The sequence below is a fragment of the Telopea speciosissima genome, chromosome 11 (assembly GCF_018873765.1).
Source record: "Telopea speciosissima isolate NSW1024214 ecotype Mountain lineage chromosome 11, Tspe_v1, whole genome shotgun sequence".
Taxonomy (NCBI): Eukaryota; Viridiplantae; Streptophyta; class Magnoliopsida; order Proteales; family Proteaceae; genus Telopea; species Telopea speciosissima.
The window spans coordinates 333,475-350,365 of record NC_057926.1 but is presented as its reverse complement, the minus strand read 5'-3'; the positions used below and the strand labels follow the sequence as shown (position 1 = coordinate 350,365).

Here is a 16,891-nt window from a genome sequence, read left to right as displayed (position 1 = left end):
AAACAAACCAACGATGACCAGGAAGAGATGTTTTACGACTAGGACCCCAAACATCAGAATGCACCAATTGAAAACAAGAAGAACTCCTTTTATTTGATAAAGAATAAGTTGAACGTGTCTGTTTGGCCAGAACACAAGCCTCACAAAAAAAGTCATCCTTATTACATTGGGTGACCAAACTAGGAAATAAATGTGCTAAAATTCCTAATGGAGGGTGACCTAATCTAGAGTGCCATTGGTAAAGTTCAGAAAAGACCAAGGAGTTCTGGTGTAGCAGAGAAGGTAATGGTGGAGAAGGGAGACGACCATCTTCAAGAAGGTACAATCCACCGTGTACTTTACCCAATCCAATCGCCTTCCCAGAGCCCAGATCCTGAAAAACACAATGGGAAGGAAAAAAAGTATGATCACGAGTAATACTACTAATAGAAAGAAGGTTAGTAGTAAAATTAGGAATATGTAAAATAGAGGACAAAGGAAGAGATGAAGTGCAGTTGATGATTCCTTTTTTAGATATGGAAGAAAGGGAACCATCAGCTACTTTGACCTTGTTTTTCCTAGAAGTGGGAGAATAACGATAGAACAGGCTAGAGGAACCGGTCATGTGTCTGTAGCTCCAGAATCTATGATCCAAGGATGGGAAGCTACAGAAGCACAGTGACCATCAAATGGAATACCTGACCAGGCAAAGTGTAAAACTGAAGGAGCAAAAGGGTTAGCAGTAGCAGCAGATGTAGTAGAGGCAACAGCAGCAGAAGTCCTTAGCACACGTAGGAATGCCTGTAGATCATCCTGGGATAGACCAGTGTTAGTAGCAAGGGCTGTGGCAACAGACTCAGTATGATGAGCTTTGTTCTTTGGCTTTTTCTTGGCAGCCCTCTTAGATTCAAAGTCGGCCGGTTTCCCATGAAGCTTCTAGCACTTCTCTTTGGTGTGGTAAGGTTTGTGACAATGCTCACAAACAACAGTGCCAGTAGTGGAATCACCAGGAGTGCCAACAGGTACAAGAGTAGCCGGGGTAGTAGCCTGGAGGGCTGATCTGTCAGTGATAGGAGGGTACAGCATGGCAGCCCTACAGTTTTCCTCAGAGGAGACCAAAGCATAGGACTGTTCAAGGGTGGGAAAAGGTTTATGGCCCATTACCTGAACCCGAATTTGGTCATACTCCACATTCCAACCAGCTAGAAAATCATAAACTCAGATCTTGTCCACATGCTTCTTGTAAGAAGTAATGTCAGCAGTTGTAGTAGGGTGATAATCAGAGAAGTGGTCCAATGGCTGCCAAAGGCTGCGCAAAGTAGCATAGTATTTGGAGACTGACAACTCTCCTTGAGTAGTGTGGAGGTTCTTCTTCCCGAGTTCATACACCTGGGCATCATTGCCAAGCTGCCTATAAGTTTCCTTGCAAGCAGCCCATATTTGAGGGGCTGTATCAAGGAGAAGAAATCCATGCGCAAGATCTGAAGTCATCGAACCAATGAGGTATGACATGAGCACCCCATTATTGGCAAGCCATCTGTCTTGAGCATGACCAGTCTCAGTTGGCATAACACTGGTGCCATTAATGTGGCCAGTAAGGCCACACCCAGCAATGGCAAAGGAAGCAGACCGAGACCAAAGCAGGTAATTGGAACCATCTAGTTTGATTGAATTAGGAGGAAAGGTATGAAAATCTGATTTGCCTTGGCCATCACCAACAGAAGTTGCAGTCGAGTTAACAGAGTCACCCATGATCACAGAGAAATTGGTGGGATGAAAACCCAAGAATTCCTTCAAGGTAAGGGCTGAAATTTGGTGGAGAATCCTCTAGATCGACATTGTCAGGGTTTTTAAAAAAAACCCTGTTTTGGCTGAAATCGATGGAGGGGAGAATCCTTCAAAAAAAACACTGTTTGGGGCTGAAACTTTGGTCGAGTGGAGTTCCAAAGGGGCTTGATCAGTCCTTCAAATATCAGCACCAACAGAAACCTGTAACTCCAAGATCGATATATGTCAGGGTTTTGAGAAAACCCTGATTTTGGGAGAAATCGATCCAGGGAGGTCTTCACAATAGGTGGCTGTAGATAGGAACTTGTTCGAAAAAAATCTGCTGCAGGTCTTGATCTTCAATAAGAGGAATTGGTTCCAATAAGTTGAGGGGGAAACAATCCAAAACCTTGAAGCTTCAAATATTGCAGGCAGGGAGGAGGTTCCTATCGATCAGAATTTTTCTTGCATTGAATGAGGTGAGAAAGGGCAGCAACTTGATCTATTGATCACCTCATCAGTGCTGCCCTATTGGGATAAGAGAAACAAGGGAAGAAAGGGAGGAAGAGATTGAGAGAGAAGGGAAAGAGAAGGCTGAAAAAAAAAGGAGAGAGGAGAGGCCCTAATTCGAAACCTGCTCTGATGCAATGTTAACAGGAATAAAATTAGAGCTGAATGCTTGGATAGTCTAAGGCAGACCCCAAGCCATATATTTATAATGAATAGAAAACAATACACGGACAGAATTGTCCATAACTAAGCCGACATGACTGTACATATCATAAAAACAGAAAAAAGTCCAGAATACCCCCAACGGTATTCTGGCCCATACAATCCAACATATCAATATCCAAGCATATAGTGACTGTGGTTCCTGAATCTGAAGTTATGGTTCCAGAATTTTAAGATCTTAAATTAATCCTTATCGAGCAAGCTGATGTGGGAAATGTTTTGAGGATTGTTTACTCTCATTCTACAGTAGACTCGATCCAGGTTTGAAGTGATTCTGGTGGTTTGATTTTCTACAATCAACTTTCTCCTACTGTTCCCTACAGTACTCTGTTTTTGGGAAAATTTTCAGATGTGGTGATTGTCATATTACTTTTGACCTATTCAACTGATCATCTCATCTTTTTGGGGTTATTTTCCCCGTCACTAGAGGGGACTTCGATCCAATTTTCAGGCATATCTGTGCCGTTTACATCCTGCTACATAATTATGTCTCAAATTCTGGTTTTCTATATCTCATTATGAAGAAATTGCTACTGTTGGTCTCTCAGATCAGTACTACTACTGCCTACTTGGGTTATTACTACTATTGGTTGTTGTTTTACATTCTGCCCTTGATTCCTATATTTCCAGTTTCCATGATGCCTGATCCCAATGCTCCAGTTGACAATGTTCATATTCAGATTACCAGAATTAAGCTTAATGGTGTATCTACCTACTTGTTATGGGCCCAAGCTGTTCATGTCTACATCCATGCAAAAGGTGAAATGAAATATCTTACTTCTGATCCTCCATCTGCTGATTCCAAGGATCCTACAGCTCCTATGAAGAATGGATGCGTGAAAATTCCACACTCAATATTTGGTTGTGGAATAGTATGGATCTATTTCAGCCAATGTTATGTTTTATTTTACTGCAAAGGGGGCTTGTGATGACCTAAAAGAAAGCTCCTCTCAAAAAAAAAATATATCCCGAACCTATGACCTCTACGAGAAGATGTTCAACTTCAAGCAAGGGGTTAAGTCCACAGATCAAGAACTCATCTCGAGTACAGGTTTCGAGCTGGCCAAATAGCAAATTGGGAGTTGGGGTATTTTTTTTTTTTTTTTTGAACTCGATGGCTGGTTTCGGTGGGTTTTAGACCAAGTTTGGTCATGAAAGTTGGTAAACAGCCGATTTTGGGCCATTTAAACACAATGGCACTATCAGATTTTGAAAAATCACATTCAAATAGGAGTTTCACTTAGTGGGAAACCAGGACAGACACTTATGCCAGAAACCAAGACAAATACATATTTATTTCTAACATCATTTAAGTAAATTTTTTGTATTTGTATTTGTATTTTCTTTACTTAAGATATTATTCATAAATAAGCCAATATCCCCTATTTGAATCCAATAAAAATAGTTAATAAATCAAATTCTAAAAAGAAAAAAGGTCAACGCCCCAGTTCAAGAACAAAAACTGGATTTTCGGTGATAGGTGCAATTTTCAACTTTCTAATGCTGGGGTTTTTCTCAAATCTAAAAATTTCATAAATCTTAATATGGTAAATCATTGCTAAAAACCAAAAGTGCGGTAAAATATTCATTTGTTTTGATGCCCAAACAGATATTTTTATTCAGAGCGATTTTGACAGCATTTGCGCACACCAAATTAAGTTTGACCGGTACATAACTCCTTCAATATAAACCAGTCTTAAATCTGATTTATATTGAAGGAGTTATGTACAGGTCAAACTTAATTTGGTGTGCACGAATGCTGTCAAAATCGCTCTGAATGAAAATATTTTTTTGGACATCAAACCAAATGAATATTTTACTGCACTTTTGGTTTTTAGCAATGATTTACCATATTAAGATTTATGAAAATTTTAGATTTGAGAAATACCCTAACATTAGAAAGTTGAAAATTGGACCTACCGCCGAAAACCCAGTTTTTGTTCTTGAGCTAGGCGGTTGCCTTTTTTTCCATTTGGAATTTTATTTTTTAACTATTTTTCTTGGATTCAAATAGGGGGTATTTGCTTGTTTATGAATAATTTCATTTACTTAAATGATATTTGGCATAAATAAGTGTCTGTCCTAGTTTCTGACATAAATAAGTATCTGTATACCAAGGTTTGCATAAATAGGTGTTTGTATACCAAGATTACCCACCGAGATCTCGCCTCTCGGTCGAGATCTAGCACTCATATACATGTGTTTGGATCGGGATCGAGATCTCGTTCAGGGTAAAAAGATGTTTCGCCCTTCATCTCGTCTCGAGGTCTTGAAAAAGCGAGATTTTTGTGAGGCACAAAGAAGAAAAGATTTTGTGTTGAAAGAAAAGTTTTTGTGTTGAAAGGCTGGCTCTCGACCACGAAATGAAGGCTTTTCAGTGTTGCTTCCTTAAGTTGAGGATGATGCCGCTACCCTTCACTTACTCGAACCAAGACTCTGAAGGAAGAGTAAAAAAAGATGAAAAATCTAGAGAAAAAGCACTAACAGAGACTGCTGAAAATAAGCTGTAAGGTCATCTAATTTGACCAATTGCTACCTCTTGATTTGAATTGAATATTGGAAGTACTGGGAAAAATTTAGAATAATTAAAAATTGAAATTTTTTTTTTTACTTTTTCATATCTTGATTTTTTGGACTCCTTCAGAAAGAGATAAGAGCTGGCAAATCAGAAATAATTAATAAGAATAAAAAGGTTTGATTTTTTATGGAACATACATATCAATATGCATGGATCATACCATTCCTTCCACTTCCAGTTCCTATGTTAATAAGGATGGGAATCCGTCGAGATCTCACGAGTTTTAGTTCCATGGTTAAGTCATTGAATGAATATTTCAACAGCTATAGGGGGATCATTGAAGAACTCCAAATCCATCAACCTCTTACTACTAATCTGGAGCAATTGAAGCTTCAATGGGCTGAGTTCCATGTTGCAAAGTTTCTAGTTGGTCTCCATCCTGACTGACAGTCTGTCAAAAGTTTCTAATTGGTCTCTGTTGATTTATGGGCCAGAATACCGTGGGGGAATTCTGGACATTTTTTCCTCATTATTTCATTGTTTTATGTATGTGGTTTAGTCCCACATCGCCTATGTACAGTTTTTATTCTTTTCTATTCATTATAAATATATGGCTTGGGGTCTGCCTTAAACATCCAAGCATCGAGTTCTAAATCTGGTCCTGTTAACATGGTATCAGAGCTGGAATAGAACTCAGATTGCAATTCACGATCTCCTTCCTTCTCTAATTCTCGATCTTTCTCCCTTTCTCTTCTCTTTTCTTCTCTTCTTCTCTTCTTCCCTTTGTTTCGTTTTGTTCTTCTCTGTCCCATAGGGCAGCACTGATGAGGTGATCAATTGATCCAGCTGCTGCCCTCCTTTACCTCATCCCATGATATGAAGATTTGATCGATTGGGTGCTGCTCTCTCTTTGCTGCGAATATTGAAGACTTCAGCCTTCGTTGGACAGAAACCCTCTATACAACAAGGGATTTGTTCACTATATTGGAGCTCCAGACTTGCAGCAATTTATTATTCCAGCACCTGCAGCCTCTCAAGGTCGATATTTTTTTCCAGATTTCAGGTGAAAAACCCTGACAATAGTCGACATTGGGGTTTTATATATCAATTGATTCTGAATTTTTGAGGAGTGATTCTCCTCTGGCCTAGACTGATTCGACTGCAATTTCAGCCTCAATCCACTCACTGGTTGGGCATCTTCTCCTCTTATCGATTTCAGCACTTTCAAGGTTTTGCTCAAAACCCTGCAAAAATCGATCTCAAGGTTTCCTCTGTCTGGTATTGCTGATTTTTGGAGATATTTATTCCTCCATTATTAGAAGGCTTTCATCATTGTTGCAGCCCTTATCGTGGAGATTTTCTTTGGTTTCTCTTCACGACAGCCCTTATCTGCAATTTGGAATTCTTCACTGTCGTCATGGGTGACTCTGTGGATTCGACTGCTACTTCTGTGGGTGATGGAAACAGCAAACTAGATTACCTTACTTTTTCCCCTAATCCAATCAAGTTGGATGGCACAAATTACCTGCTTTGGTCTAGGTCTGCCTCCTTTGCCATTGCAGGCCGTGGCCTTACTGGTCATATTAGGGGAACCACTGCTATGCCTACTGAGGTTGGAGCTGCTCAGGACAAGTGGCCTACCAACAATGGAGTTCTTATGTCTTATCTGATCGATTCTATGACTACAGAGCTACAACACAATTTTCTTCTCCTTGACACAGCTGCGGAAATTTGGACTGCTTGCAAGGAGACTTATGGACAGTTTGGCAATGATGCCCAGGTCTATGAAATCAGGAAGAAGATCCTTCACACTACTCAGGGAGAGTTGACAGTCTCCAAATATTATGCTACCTTGCGCAGCCTTTGGCAACAACTGAACCATTTCTCGACTTTCACCGAGTAATCGACTCGATGTTGCCTCCTATAAGAAGCATGTGGACAAGATTAGGGTCTACGATTTTCTGGCCGGCCTAAATGTGGAGTATGATCAGATTCGTGTTCAAGTGTTGGGTCATAAGCCTTTTCCCACACTTGAACAATTTTATGCCTTGGTGTCCTCTGAAGAGAACCGTCGGGCTGCCATGTTGCATCCTCCTGTTACTGACAGATCAGCTCTCAAGGTTGTTGCCCCTGCAATTCCTGCACCTAATATCACTGCTTCTCTTGGTGATTCTATCACAGGGAATGTCGTTTGTGAGCACTGTCACAAACCCTATCACACCAAGGAGAAGTGCTGGAAACTTCATGGGAAACCGGTTGACTTTGAAGCAAAAAGGGCTGCCAAGACAAAGACAAAGCAAAAGCCCAGAGCCCATCAGTCTTATAGTATTACTGCAGCCCCGGCTACTGACACTGGTCTATCCTAGGATGATCTACAGGCATTCCTACGTATGCTCCGGTCTTCCGCTGCTGCTGCCTCTACTACATCAGCTCCTGCCAGTTCTTCTGCTCCTTCAAGTTCATACTTCGCCCGGTCAGGTATTGCATTTGGAGGTCATTGTGCTTCTGTAGCTTCCCATCCTTGGATCATCGATTTTGGAGCTACAGATCATATGACTGGTTCTTCTAGCTTATTTCACAGATATTTCCCCACGTCTGGGAAGGACAAGGTCAAGGTGGCTGATGGTTCCCTTTCTGCCATCTCTGGAAAATGAATCATCAACTACACTTCTTCTCTTCCCTTGTCCTCTGTTTTACACATTCCTAACTTTACTACTAACCTTCTTTCTATTAGTAGTATTACTCGTGATCTTAACTGCAAAGTCACCTTCTTTCCTTCTCATTGTGTGTTTCAGGATCTGGAGTCTGGGAAGACGATTGGATTGGGTAAAGTGCACGGTGGGCTGTACCTGCTTGATGACGGTCGCTTCTCTCCACCACCATTACATTCCCCACCACACCAGAACTCCATGGTCTCTTCTGAACTCTACCAGTGGCACTCTAGGTTAGGTCACCCCCCTTTAGGGATTTTAGCTCATTTATTTCCTAGTTTGGTCACCCTTCGTACTAAGGATGACTTATTTTGTGAGGCTTGTGTTCTAGCCAAACAGACACGTTCAAATTATCCTCTTTCAAGTAAAAGAAGTTCTTTTTGTTTTAATTTGGTGCATTCTGATGTTTGGGGCCCTAATCGTAAACCTTCTATTTCTGGCCATCGTTGGTTTGTCTCTTTCATTGATTGTCATTCTCGGCATACCTGGGTATATCTTTTGCACACAAAAAATCAAGTTTTTTCCTGTTTTCAGCATTTTCATAAAATAATACAAACTCAGTTTTAGGCTACTCTCAAAGTCTTGAGAAGTGACAATGGAACTGAGTATACAGAGTCCCAATTTCAAAAATATTTGGCTAACCATGGCATCCTTCTTCAAACTAGTTGTGTTTATACCCCTGCCCAGAATGGTGTGGCAGAACGGAAGAATCGACACTTGTTAGAGATGGCCAAGGCTTTGATGTTTGCGAAGAATGTCCCCTCTCAATATTGGGGGGATGCGGTACTCACTGCAGCCTATCTCATCAATAGGCTGCCTTCTCGGGTCCTTAATTCTCGCAGCCCCTCTGATGTTTTAGTGGCAAATTCCTCCTTTATTGTGCCCCCCAAGGTGTTTGGTTGTGTGTGTTATGCTAGGGATACTAGATCTCCTGGCAAGCTTGAACCTTGGGGACTTCGTTGTATTTTCTTGGGCTATTCTCCGACCCAGAAAGGTTACAAGTGTTACCATCCCCCTTCCCGTTGTACCATGGTTAGTATGGATGTTATTTTCCATGAGTCCCTTTCCTGCTATTCTTCGCCACCTCTTCAAGGGGAGAGTTCTAGTGAAGATGTGCTTTTTGAGATTCCTCTACCAGAGATTCCTCATGCTACTGTCCAGCCTACTTTGCCACCACCCACGGCTGCTGCCCAGCCTACTTTGGATGCCCAACTTCCTCTGGCTGTTCCTCCCTCACCTGATGGGAATCCTATACAGGGGGAGACCATAGAAAATGGTGTTGTTAATGTTCCTATCCAGGGGGAGCTAACTCCTGTTCAGAGGACTATTGGTGAATTTCAGAAGAGAATCGACGACAACTCCAACATCATCACCTATACAAGGGGCAGATCCAACAGAGGGCAGTTACAACCCACTATAGCACCAGTACCCATCCAATTGCCGGCTCCAGACCTGGGTCCTTCATCTCCTGGTAATCTCTCTCCTTCCAACCTACCTATTGCTCATCGCAAAGGTACTAGGACTTGCACTTTACATCCCATCTCTCGCTTTGTTTCGTGTAGTTCTCTTTCTCCTTCTTTCCGTGCTTTTGTATCCTCTCTTTCTTCTGTCTCTATTCCTAAAAATTGGCAGGAAGCATATACAGATGGAAAGTAGAAGGCTGCAATGTTGGAAGAAATGAGAGCACTACACAAAAATAACACGTGGGATCTTGTGACTCTTCCTCTAGGGAAAAAACCAGTGGGATGTAAATGGGTCTTCGTGGTCAAACAGAAGGCTAATGGTTCAGTGGATCGGTATAAGGCGCGTCTGGTTGCAAAGGGGTTCACTCAGACTTATGGAGTTGACTATCAGGAGACCTTTGCACCAGTGGCAAAGCTCAACACCTGTGTCAGTCTTTGTTATCTTGTCTTTGCAAATCTTGGGTGGGATCTTCGACTAGATGTGAAGAATGCCTTCCTCCATGGGGAGCTTGAGGAGGAGGTATATATGGACATTCCACCAGGCTTCTCTGATGATAGGACTAGGGGTAAAGTTTACAAGTTGAAACGTGCTCTCTACGGGTTGAACCAGTCACCTAGGGCTTGGTTCGGCAGGTTTCAAAAGGCTATGGTTACAGCAGGTTATAAGCAGAGCAATGCTGATCACACCTTGTTCATCAGACGAGTTGGTGACAAGGTTACTCTTCTCATAGTCTGTGGATGATATCGTGGTGACTGGTAATGATGATGCTGCTATCAAGGATTTAAAGCTTCTCCTTGGCCGTGAGTTTGAGGTCAAAGATCTAGGTTCTCTAAAATATTTTCTAGGGATAGAAGATGCTCGCTCTTCAAAGGGCATCTTTCTTTCTCAAAGAAAATATGTCCTTGATCTATTGACTGAGACAGGGTTGCTAGGTTGTCATCCCTCAGATACTCCTATGGATGCTACTGCAAAACTTAAGGAGAAAGAGGGTGAACCTATTGACAAAGGAGGTTATCAGCGGTTAGTGGGCAAACTTATCTACCTTTCCCACACCAGACCTGATATAGCGGTTGCTGCAAGTATGGTGAGCTAGTTTATGCATGATCCCTATTCCTCTCATATGGATGCAGTCCGTCGTATTTTGAAGTATTTAAAGTCTGCTCCAGGAAAGGGAATTCTCTTATCTTCTAATGGGCACCTCAAGATTGAAGCTTATACTGATGCCGACTGGGCTGGTTCTTCTGATAGAAAGTCCATCTCTGGCTATTGCTCCTTTGTGGGTAGGAACCTTGTTACATGGCGCAGCAAAAAGCAGAATGTTGTGGCAAGGTCCAATGCTGAAGCCAAGTTTCGTGCGATGGCCCAAGGCATTTGTGAACTTCTTTGGCTTAGAGGATTGTTGCAGGATATTGGTGTTGCTGTCCATCTTCCAATGATGCTTTATTGTCACAATAAAGTGGCAATAAAGCAGCTATTAGCATTGCTCATAACCCTGTTCAGCATGATCGCATTAAACATGTGGAGGTTGACAGACATTTCATCAAGGAAAAGCTTGAAACTGGCCTCATCTGTGTTCCCTTTGTCAAGACTACCGATCAACTGGCTGATGTATTCACTAAGGGGCTGACTTGCAAGCTGTTTCATCCTATACTAGTCAAGTTGGGCATGCATGATATATATGCTCCAACTTGAGGGGGAGTGTAGATATATGGGCCAGAATACTGTGGGGGTATTCTGGACATTTTTTCCTCATTATTTCATTGTTTTATGTATGTGGTTTAGTCTCACATCGCCTATGTACAGTTTTTATTCTTTTCTATTCATTATAAATATATGGCTTGGGGTCTGCCTTAGACATCCAAGCATCGAGTTCTAAATCTGGCCCTCTTAATAGTCTCAATCTTCTTCTCTATCTCTCCCAGTGTGGTTACTAGTGTTCATTGACTGGTATTGTCACAATGGCCTTATAAATTAGACTCATTATAAAGATACCCATAAAAATAAAAGACCCCACCATAATATAACTATCCATAGCCTATTTGCAGCATTGGACTGCAGTCATACCCTTGTGGTATTAGAGTTTATGTTGTAAGGGGTACTTTACTCAGTGGACTATTATAAGCCATACTAAGTCGTAATTTTTTTACTTATGTTATTTTTCCCTTTTACCTCTCTAGGGAGGCTTGTGTAATTACATGAACTTTATTAATGAACCAAATAGGTAGTAGGAGTCGATTCTCCACAACCCACTATGCTCTCCACTCATCTTCTTCCTTCTTCTCTTCTCTTCCCTTCTTCTACCTCTTCTCTCTTCCCATCTTTCATTGCTTGTTCCTTTGAGTAAATCAACCCACATCAGATTTTGAACTTGGTATCAGAGCTGGTTTGAGAGTCGACCAAGCTCACTGTGTCTGTACACCTCTTTTTGGAACCCTAGAAAAGTAGAGGGTTCCAATAGAGGCTGCACTATGTAAAGATATTACACATTGAAGCTTTATTGGAGTTATATTCACCAAAACGAGGTATAATGGAGGAGATTTGAGAGCTGTAGATGTGTTTGAAACCCTACAAACCCAAGACAGACTTACTGCCAGCTTGTTCTTCTTAGGCTCGATTCTCCCTCATTCAGTCACTATTTGAGCTGGGGCTAGGGCTGTTAGAATCGCCCAGGAATGTACTTTCAAGTCCCTAGGGACTCATTTGCTGAAGTTGTATGCTTTGGGAGCACAACTCATTTTTCCCTCTGCTGGACAGGTACTGCCAGGTTCATTTTTTCCCTCTATTATGTCTGAAATGCTATGTAGAGTGTTGAATGGCTATTTGTTGAAGATCTCTGTTATGTGGAATCTATTGGGTGTTATGGATTGAGACTATGTTGTTCGAAATGTGTTTGACTTGATTTTATTCAAGGAACTGCAGTTTATTTGCTTGCTGGATTTTTTTTGGGTAGAGTTTACACCCCATTTGATTGTGGTACCACTTTGATTCACTAAGTTGGTGATGACCATGTCTGGTTCTGAGGTCAGTGGACCGTTATGACTTGGTTGAATTTTTTCCATGTAGCCTGAGATAGGTAGAAGGTTTATGAGGAGACTGCAAAGGAAATTTGGGGAGTGTGTTTCTAAGACATTTGACCAAGTAGGTGACTCGGCAAAGGTCTATCAAATTCTTCAAAAGGTCATCACAATGAAACAAGGTGACCGAAGCATTTCTGAATATTACAACATTGTCATTGGTCTCTGGGAGGAGTATGACCCCTATAGGGACCTTCATTTGTCCAACCCTGAGGATGAGGGAAAAGTGTACAGGACACTTGAGAAGGCACGTGTGCTTATCTTACTTGGTGGGCTTAATCCAGAATTTGAGCCAATCCGACTGCAAATCTTGGGGCGATCACCTCTTCCATCCTTAGATAAAGTATGTAGCTACTTACAGAGTGAGGAGACTAGAAGAGTATCCATGGACACTGCACCATCCCTGCAAAGGTCTGCTCGTACTTCTAGTTCTCACAGAGATTGGTGAGGTGGGGGGAGAGGCCAAGGGCCAATTCGTGGAGATAACAGAGAAAGATTTAAATGTGACTATTGTGGGAAGCTGGGGCACACTAAAGAAAGATATTGGGTACTTCACTGCTTCATGGCCAACCCCTTGGTCTGTGTGGTGGATCCAATGGTTTGCATGGTGGTAGGAGAGCAGGTGCTAGAGCCCACACTGTGACATCTAAGCCTAAGTCAGTTGGACTACAGGCCGACCCTGACTCCCTATCTAGAGAGGATATTGCAGCACTACACAGGATGATGTCTCAACTAGGCCACTTTTCTACTTACTACTCCTGCAGAGTCAAATTCTTCAGCCTCAGCCATGCAAGCCTCTACATCTGCACCCTCCACTGCTCCTTCTTGGGTCATTGACTCTGGGGCTACTGACCACATGACTGGTATGTCTCAATGCTATGACTCCTATTCTATTTGTTCTTGACTTGTTGAAAGAAACAGGGATGCTGGGTTGCAAACCAACGAGTTCTCCCATTGAGCAGAACCACAAAGTAGGAGAAGATTGTGGTCCTCCTATTGTTGATGCAGCAAAATACTAGAGGCTGGTAGGGAAGCTGATCTACCTCTCTTTGACTCGCCCAGATATTACCTATGCAGTTGGGGTGGTGAGTCAGTTCATGCATGCCCCCAAGAGTGGGCACTTGAATGTTGTGTATCGTATCCTCAAATACTTGAAGTCCACCCCAAGAAAAGGACTATAATATGCCAGGCACAACCATATGAAGATAGAGGGCTACACTGATGCGAATCAGGCTGGTTCAGTTTCTGATAAACGGTCTACATCAGGATATTGTACATTTGTGGGAGGTAACCTGGTCACATGGAGAAGCAAAAAACAACCTGTTGTGGCTCGGTCCAGGGCAGAGGCAGAGTACAGGGCTATGGCTCATAGAGTGTGTGAACTCTTATGGTTGAGAAGACTGGTCCAAGAGTTGGAAGTTGATACTGAGGCACCTATAAGACTTTATTGTTGTCATAACACGGTTGCCATAAGTATAGCACACAACCCTATGCAACATGATAGAACAAAACAAATTGAGGTTGATAGGCACTTCATCAAAGAGAAGTTAGATTCTGGCTGCATTTGTACCCCCATTGCAAAGACAGGTAATCAAATGGCAAATATCTTCACCAAAGGCCTCATTCCTAACCAGTTCGGTACCCTCTTGTGCAGGCTGGGAATGCATGACATTTATTCACCAGCTTGAGGGGGAGTATCAGAGTTTATGTTGTAAGGGGTACTTTAGTTAGTGGCCTATTATAAGCCATACTAAGTTGTAATTTTTTACTTTTGTTATTTTTCCCTTTTACCTCCCTAGGGAGGCTTGTGTAATTACATGAACTTTATTAATGAACCAAATAGGTAGTAGGAGTCGATTCTCCACAACCCACGATTCTCTCCACTCTTCTTCTCTTCTCTTCTTCTTCCTCTTCTCTCTTCCCAGCTTTCATTCCTTGTTCCTTTGATTAAATCAACCCACATCTGATTTCGAACTTGTGGGCCTTCCATACCTGTGTCTAGGCTTCCATAATGGATCATATCGATCCATCCACTCCAATGCAACAGCATCAAAGGGACTGTCACAGGCAGAGAGAGAGAGAGAGATAGAGATCAAAATTGGCTTTAAAACTACCACCCTTAGGCCTCGATCAAAAAAAAATTAAAAGGGGCTTATGTGGGCTAACTATGGAACAAACTGACATTCACTGATAAAAGATTAGTAGACTAATATCTCTAAAATCTGCACTTTTTCTGTACTTTGAAGCTGGACAGGTCCCTCCCATGTATATGCTTAAAGCAGACTTACCTTCAGATGTATTTTCATTCCTCTTGTAATGTACAATTTTATCCACTTTCCTCAACGGAGAGGCGGATATACGAGGTTAGTTCCAATGTGAGCGCATGATCTGCATCAACATTGCACAGAACCAGCATAGTGAAAAAAAGGGGCGGGGGGGGGGGGGGAGGAATAAAGTTTGGCCTCAAGGATCAAGCCATTTAGAAGTATTAAATGGTTTTCATGAATTAAGATAATGAAAGAAACTTCCATATCAAAATGTATATGATTTATGTTCAAGGTAGGAAGCAAGTCATATGCATAGTTATCACGGAGTTTGGGTGACCCAAGGTGTTAGAGGGGGCCTACACACAAGGCAACAACCAAGTTGCCTGGATGCCTTGACAACTATGGTCATATGAACCTGCCATTTAAGAGAACATAGAATACTTAAAAATAAAGAATCTCACGGATGACAACCCCAGATTAAAAAAACGAATCTCATAGTTGTAAAATAAAATCCCATTTTTATATGTTCAAGGAATTAAAAATAAAACCCAATATTATATTCACAACAATTAATACATCCCATATATTTTAAAAGTGAGTCATGTCACAGAAACAGTGTCAATATATATATATATAGATATAGATATAGATATATCAACTCACTCACCTTACAGATGGGTTTAACATTAAGAAGTGGCAGACCAGGAAAAAGTGGTTCCTCATCGTTGACCTCTTTAATAGGAGGAACTTGGCCACTGAGTAGATATTCACTGAAGACCAAACCTGGCAGAAATAAAGACCAAAGTAGCCAATTTTTCCATATAAGATATTTGATGAGTAATTCAAAACTTGAGATACATAAATTTCTTAAACATTTTCAAATCAGGTCAAAGGTCAAGGTTGGCAAGAGAAAATAAAATTTTCAACACATTATAAATGTTCTTAACCAACTGCTTCATCTTTTCATGCACGATTTAAAAACATCTGTAATAACGGACATGTCTAAAAACTGATCAATGAGTACATCAAACAATGGCTCCTTTATAATGAGCATCCTGCTATTATTTTAGGAACAATATAAAATTTTCATATTTTAGAATTTTATTTTTGGATGAATTCTAATATTTTAGAATATCTTATATTTAATTGTATTGTACAAGACAAAATCCATTACAGGAGAATGTCTCCTTCATGACCTGTTAAGAGAAGCTTATGGGTGAATGTTTCCTTCACTGGATAACCAACAGCATACTACTCAAATACCTAGCTTTGCGGTTGAAAGACTAGAGTAGATGGTGCCTGATGGCTGAAGTGTAGTATTCAGAACTTCTGCTGCCAACTCATCAATGTGGTTCAAAGCAATAAAGGTTGGAATATGTCAGCAATTGTAAAGGCTAACCTTGGCCAATGGTAGGTTCATAGTTCTCATGGCGTCTGGGCGACCCAAGGTGTTGGAGGGGTCCTGGATGCAAAGCAACACTAACATGGCGACCAAGGTGCCTAGACGCCTAGGCATCGCCTTGACAAGTGACATCTATGGGTTGATTAAGGTGACGAAAAGTTGATCAACCACATTAATCATTTCCAAGAATCAAATGAAAATAAAACATGGGTAATTGGTAGTACGTTATGCATATTATAAAATGTTTTTAAAACAAGATATTGATAATATTCGTAACCATCACAACTGAACATAAAAGTGGGTTTCAAATACGAGAAAATAAAATGAGCTTTTAAGTGTTTGAAATGCTTTTGTCAGTTCAATATATCAAAGAAGATTTTCTAATAGTTTATAAAACTAACAAGGAAACCCTCAAATGGAACATAAAATATATTGAAACAGTAAGAAATGTGCCAAGAAAGATGACAGCTAGGCTCTGACTCAACCTGATCCCTCCTACTACAATGTGAATCCTCTTCCACTTCCACTATTCCACTCTTTAGAGGCTGGGTCATATCTTCTGTTAACTCACAAGAACTCATGTCTTTTTAATCCAATTCAACACCAGTCGTTTTCAGCATTCATCTCGACCTTTCAACACCTCCTATTTACTCCATATCACTAGTCGCGGGAGTTGGAAGTTAAGGAATGTAAGAGAACAAGGAGAAAGATGAAAGTAGAAGGTTGACGAGAGATAATGGTGCAATGTTGTGTTAGAAAATTATCTCTACCACACCTATATTACTTCACTAATAAGATGAAAGGAATTACATGCACCTCCCTAGGGAGGTAAAAGGTAAAAAAAGAGAGTACAATATATGACAATCGTTTCAGTATGTCAAGGTGCGAAAGCCGCACGATTGAAAATTAGTTGATGGTACATTTCCCTATATATCCCATGCCATATCTGATATATGAAGGCAAACAGATGTACACAC

At 41.1% G+C, this 16,891-nt stretch overlaps 1 protein-coding gene across 1 annotated transcript in view; it reads right to left on the bottom strand.

Annotated features, from left to right (window-relative positions):
- Positions 1–16,891, bottom strand: part of LOC122646567 (protein root UVB sensitive 1, chloroplastic) — a 112,512-nt gene that overhangs the window by 30,234 nt on the left and 65,387 nt on the right. The window contains exon 5 of the mRNA XM_043840144.1: positions 15,180–15,295. Coding sequence (XP_043696079.1) covers positions 15,180–15,295 — 116 coding nt within the window. The remainder of the gene's footprint in view (positions 1–15,179; positions 15,296–16,891) is intronic.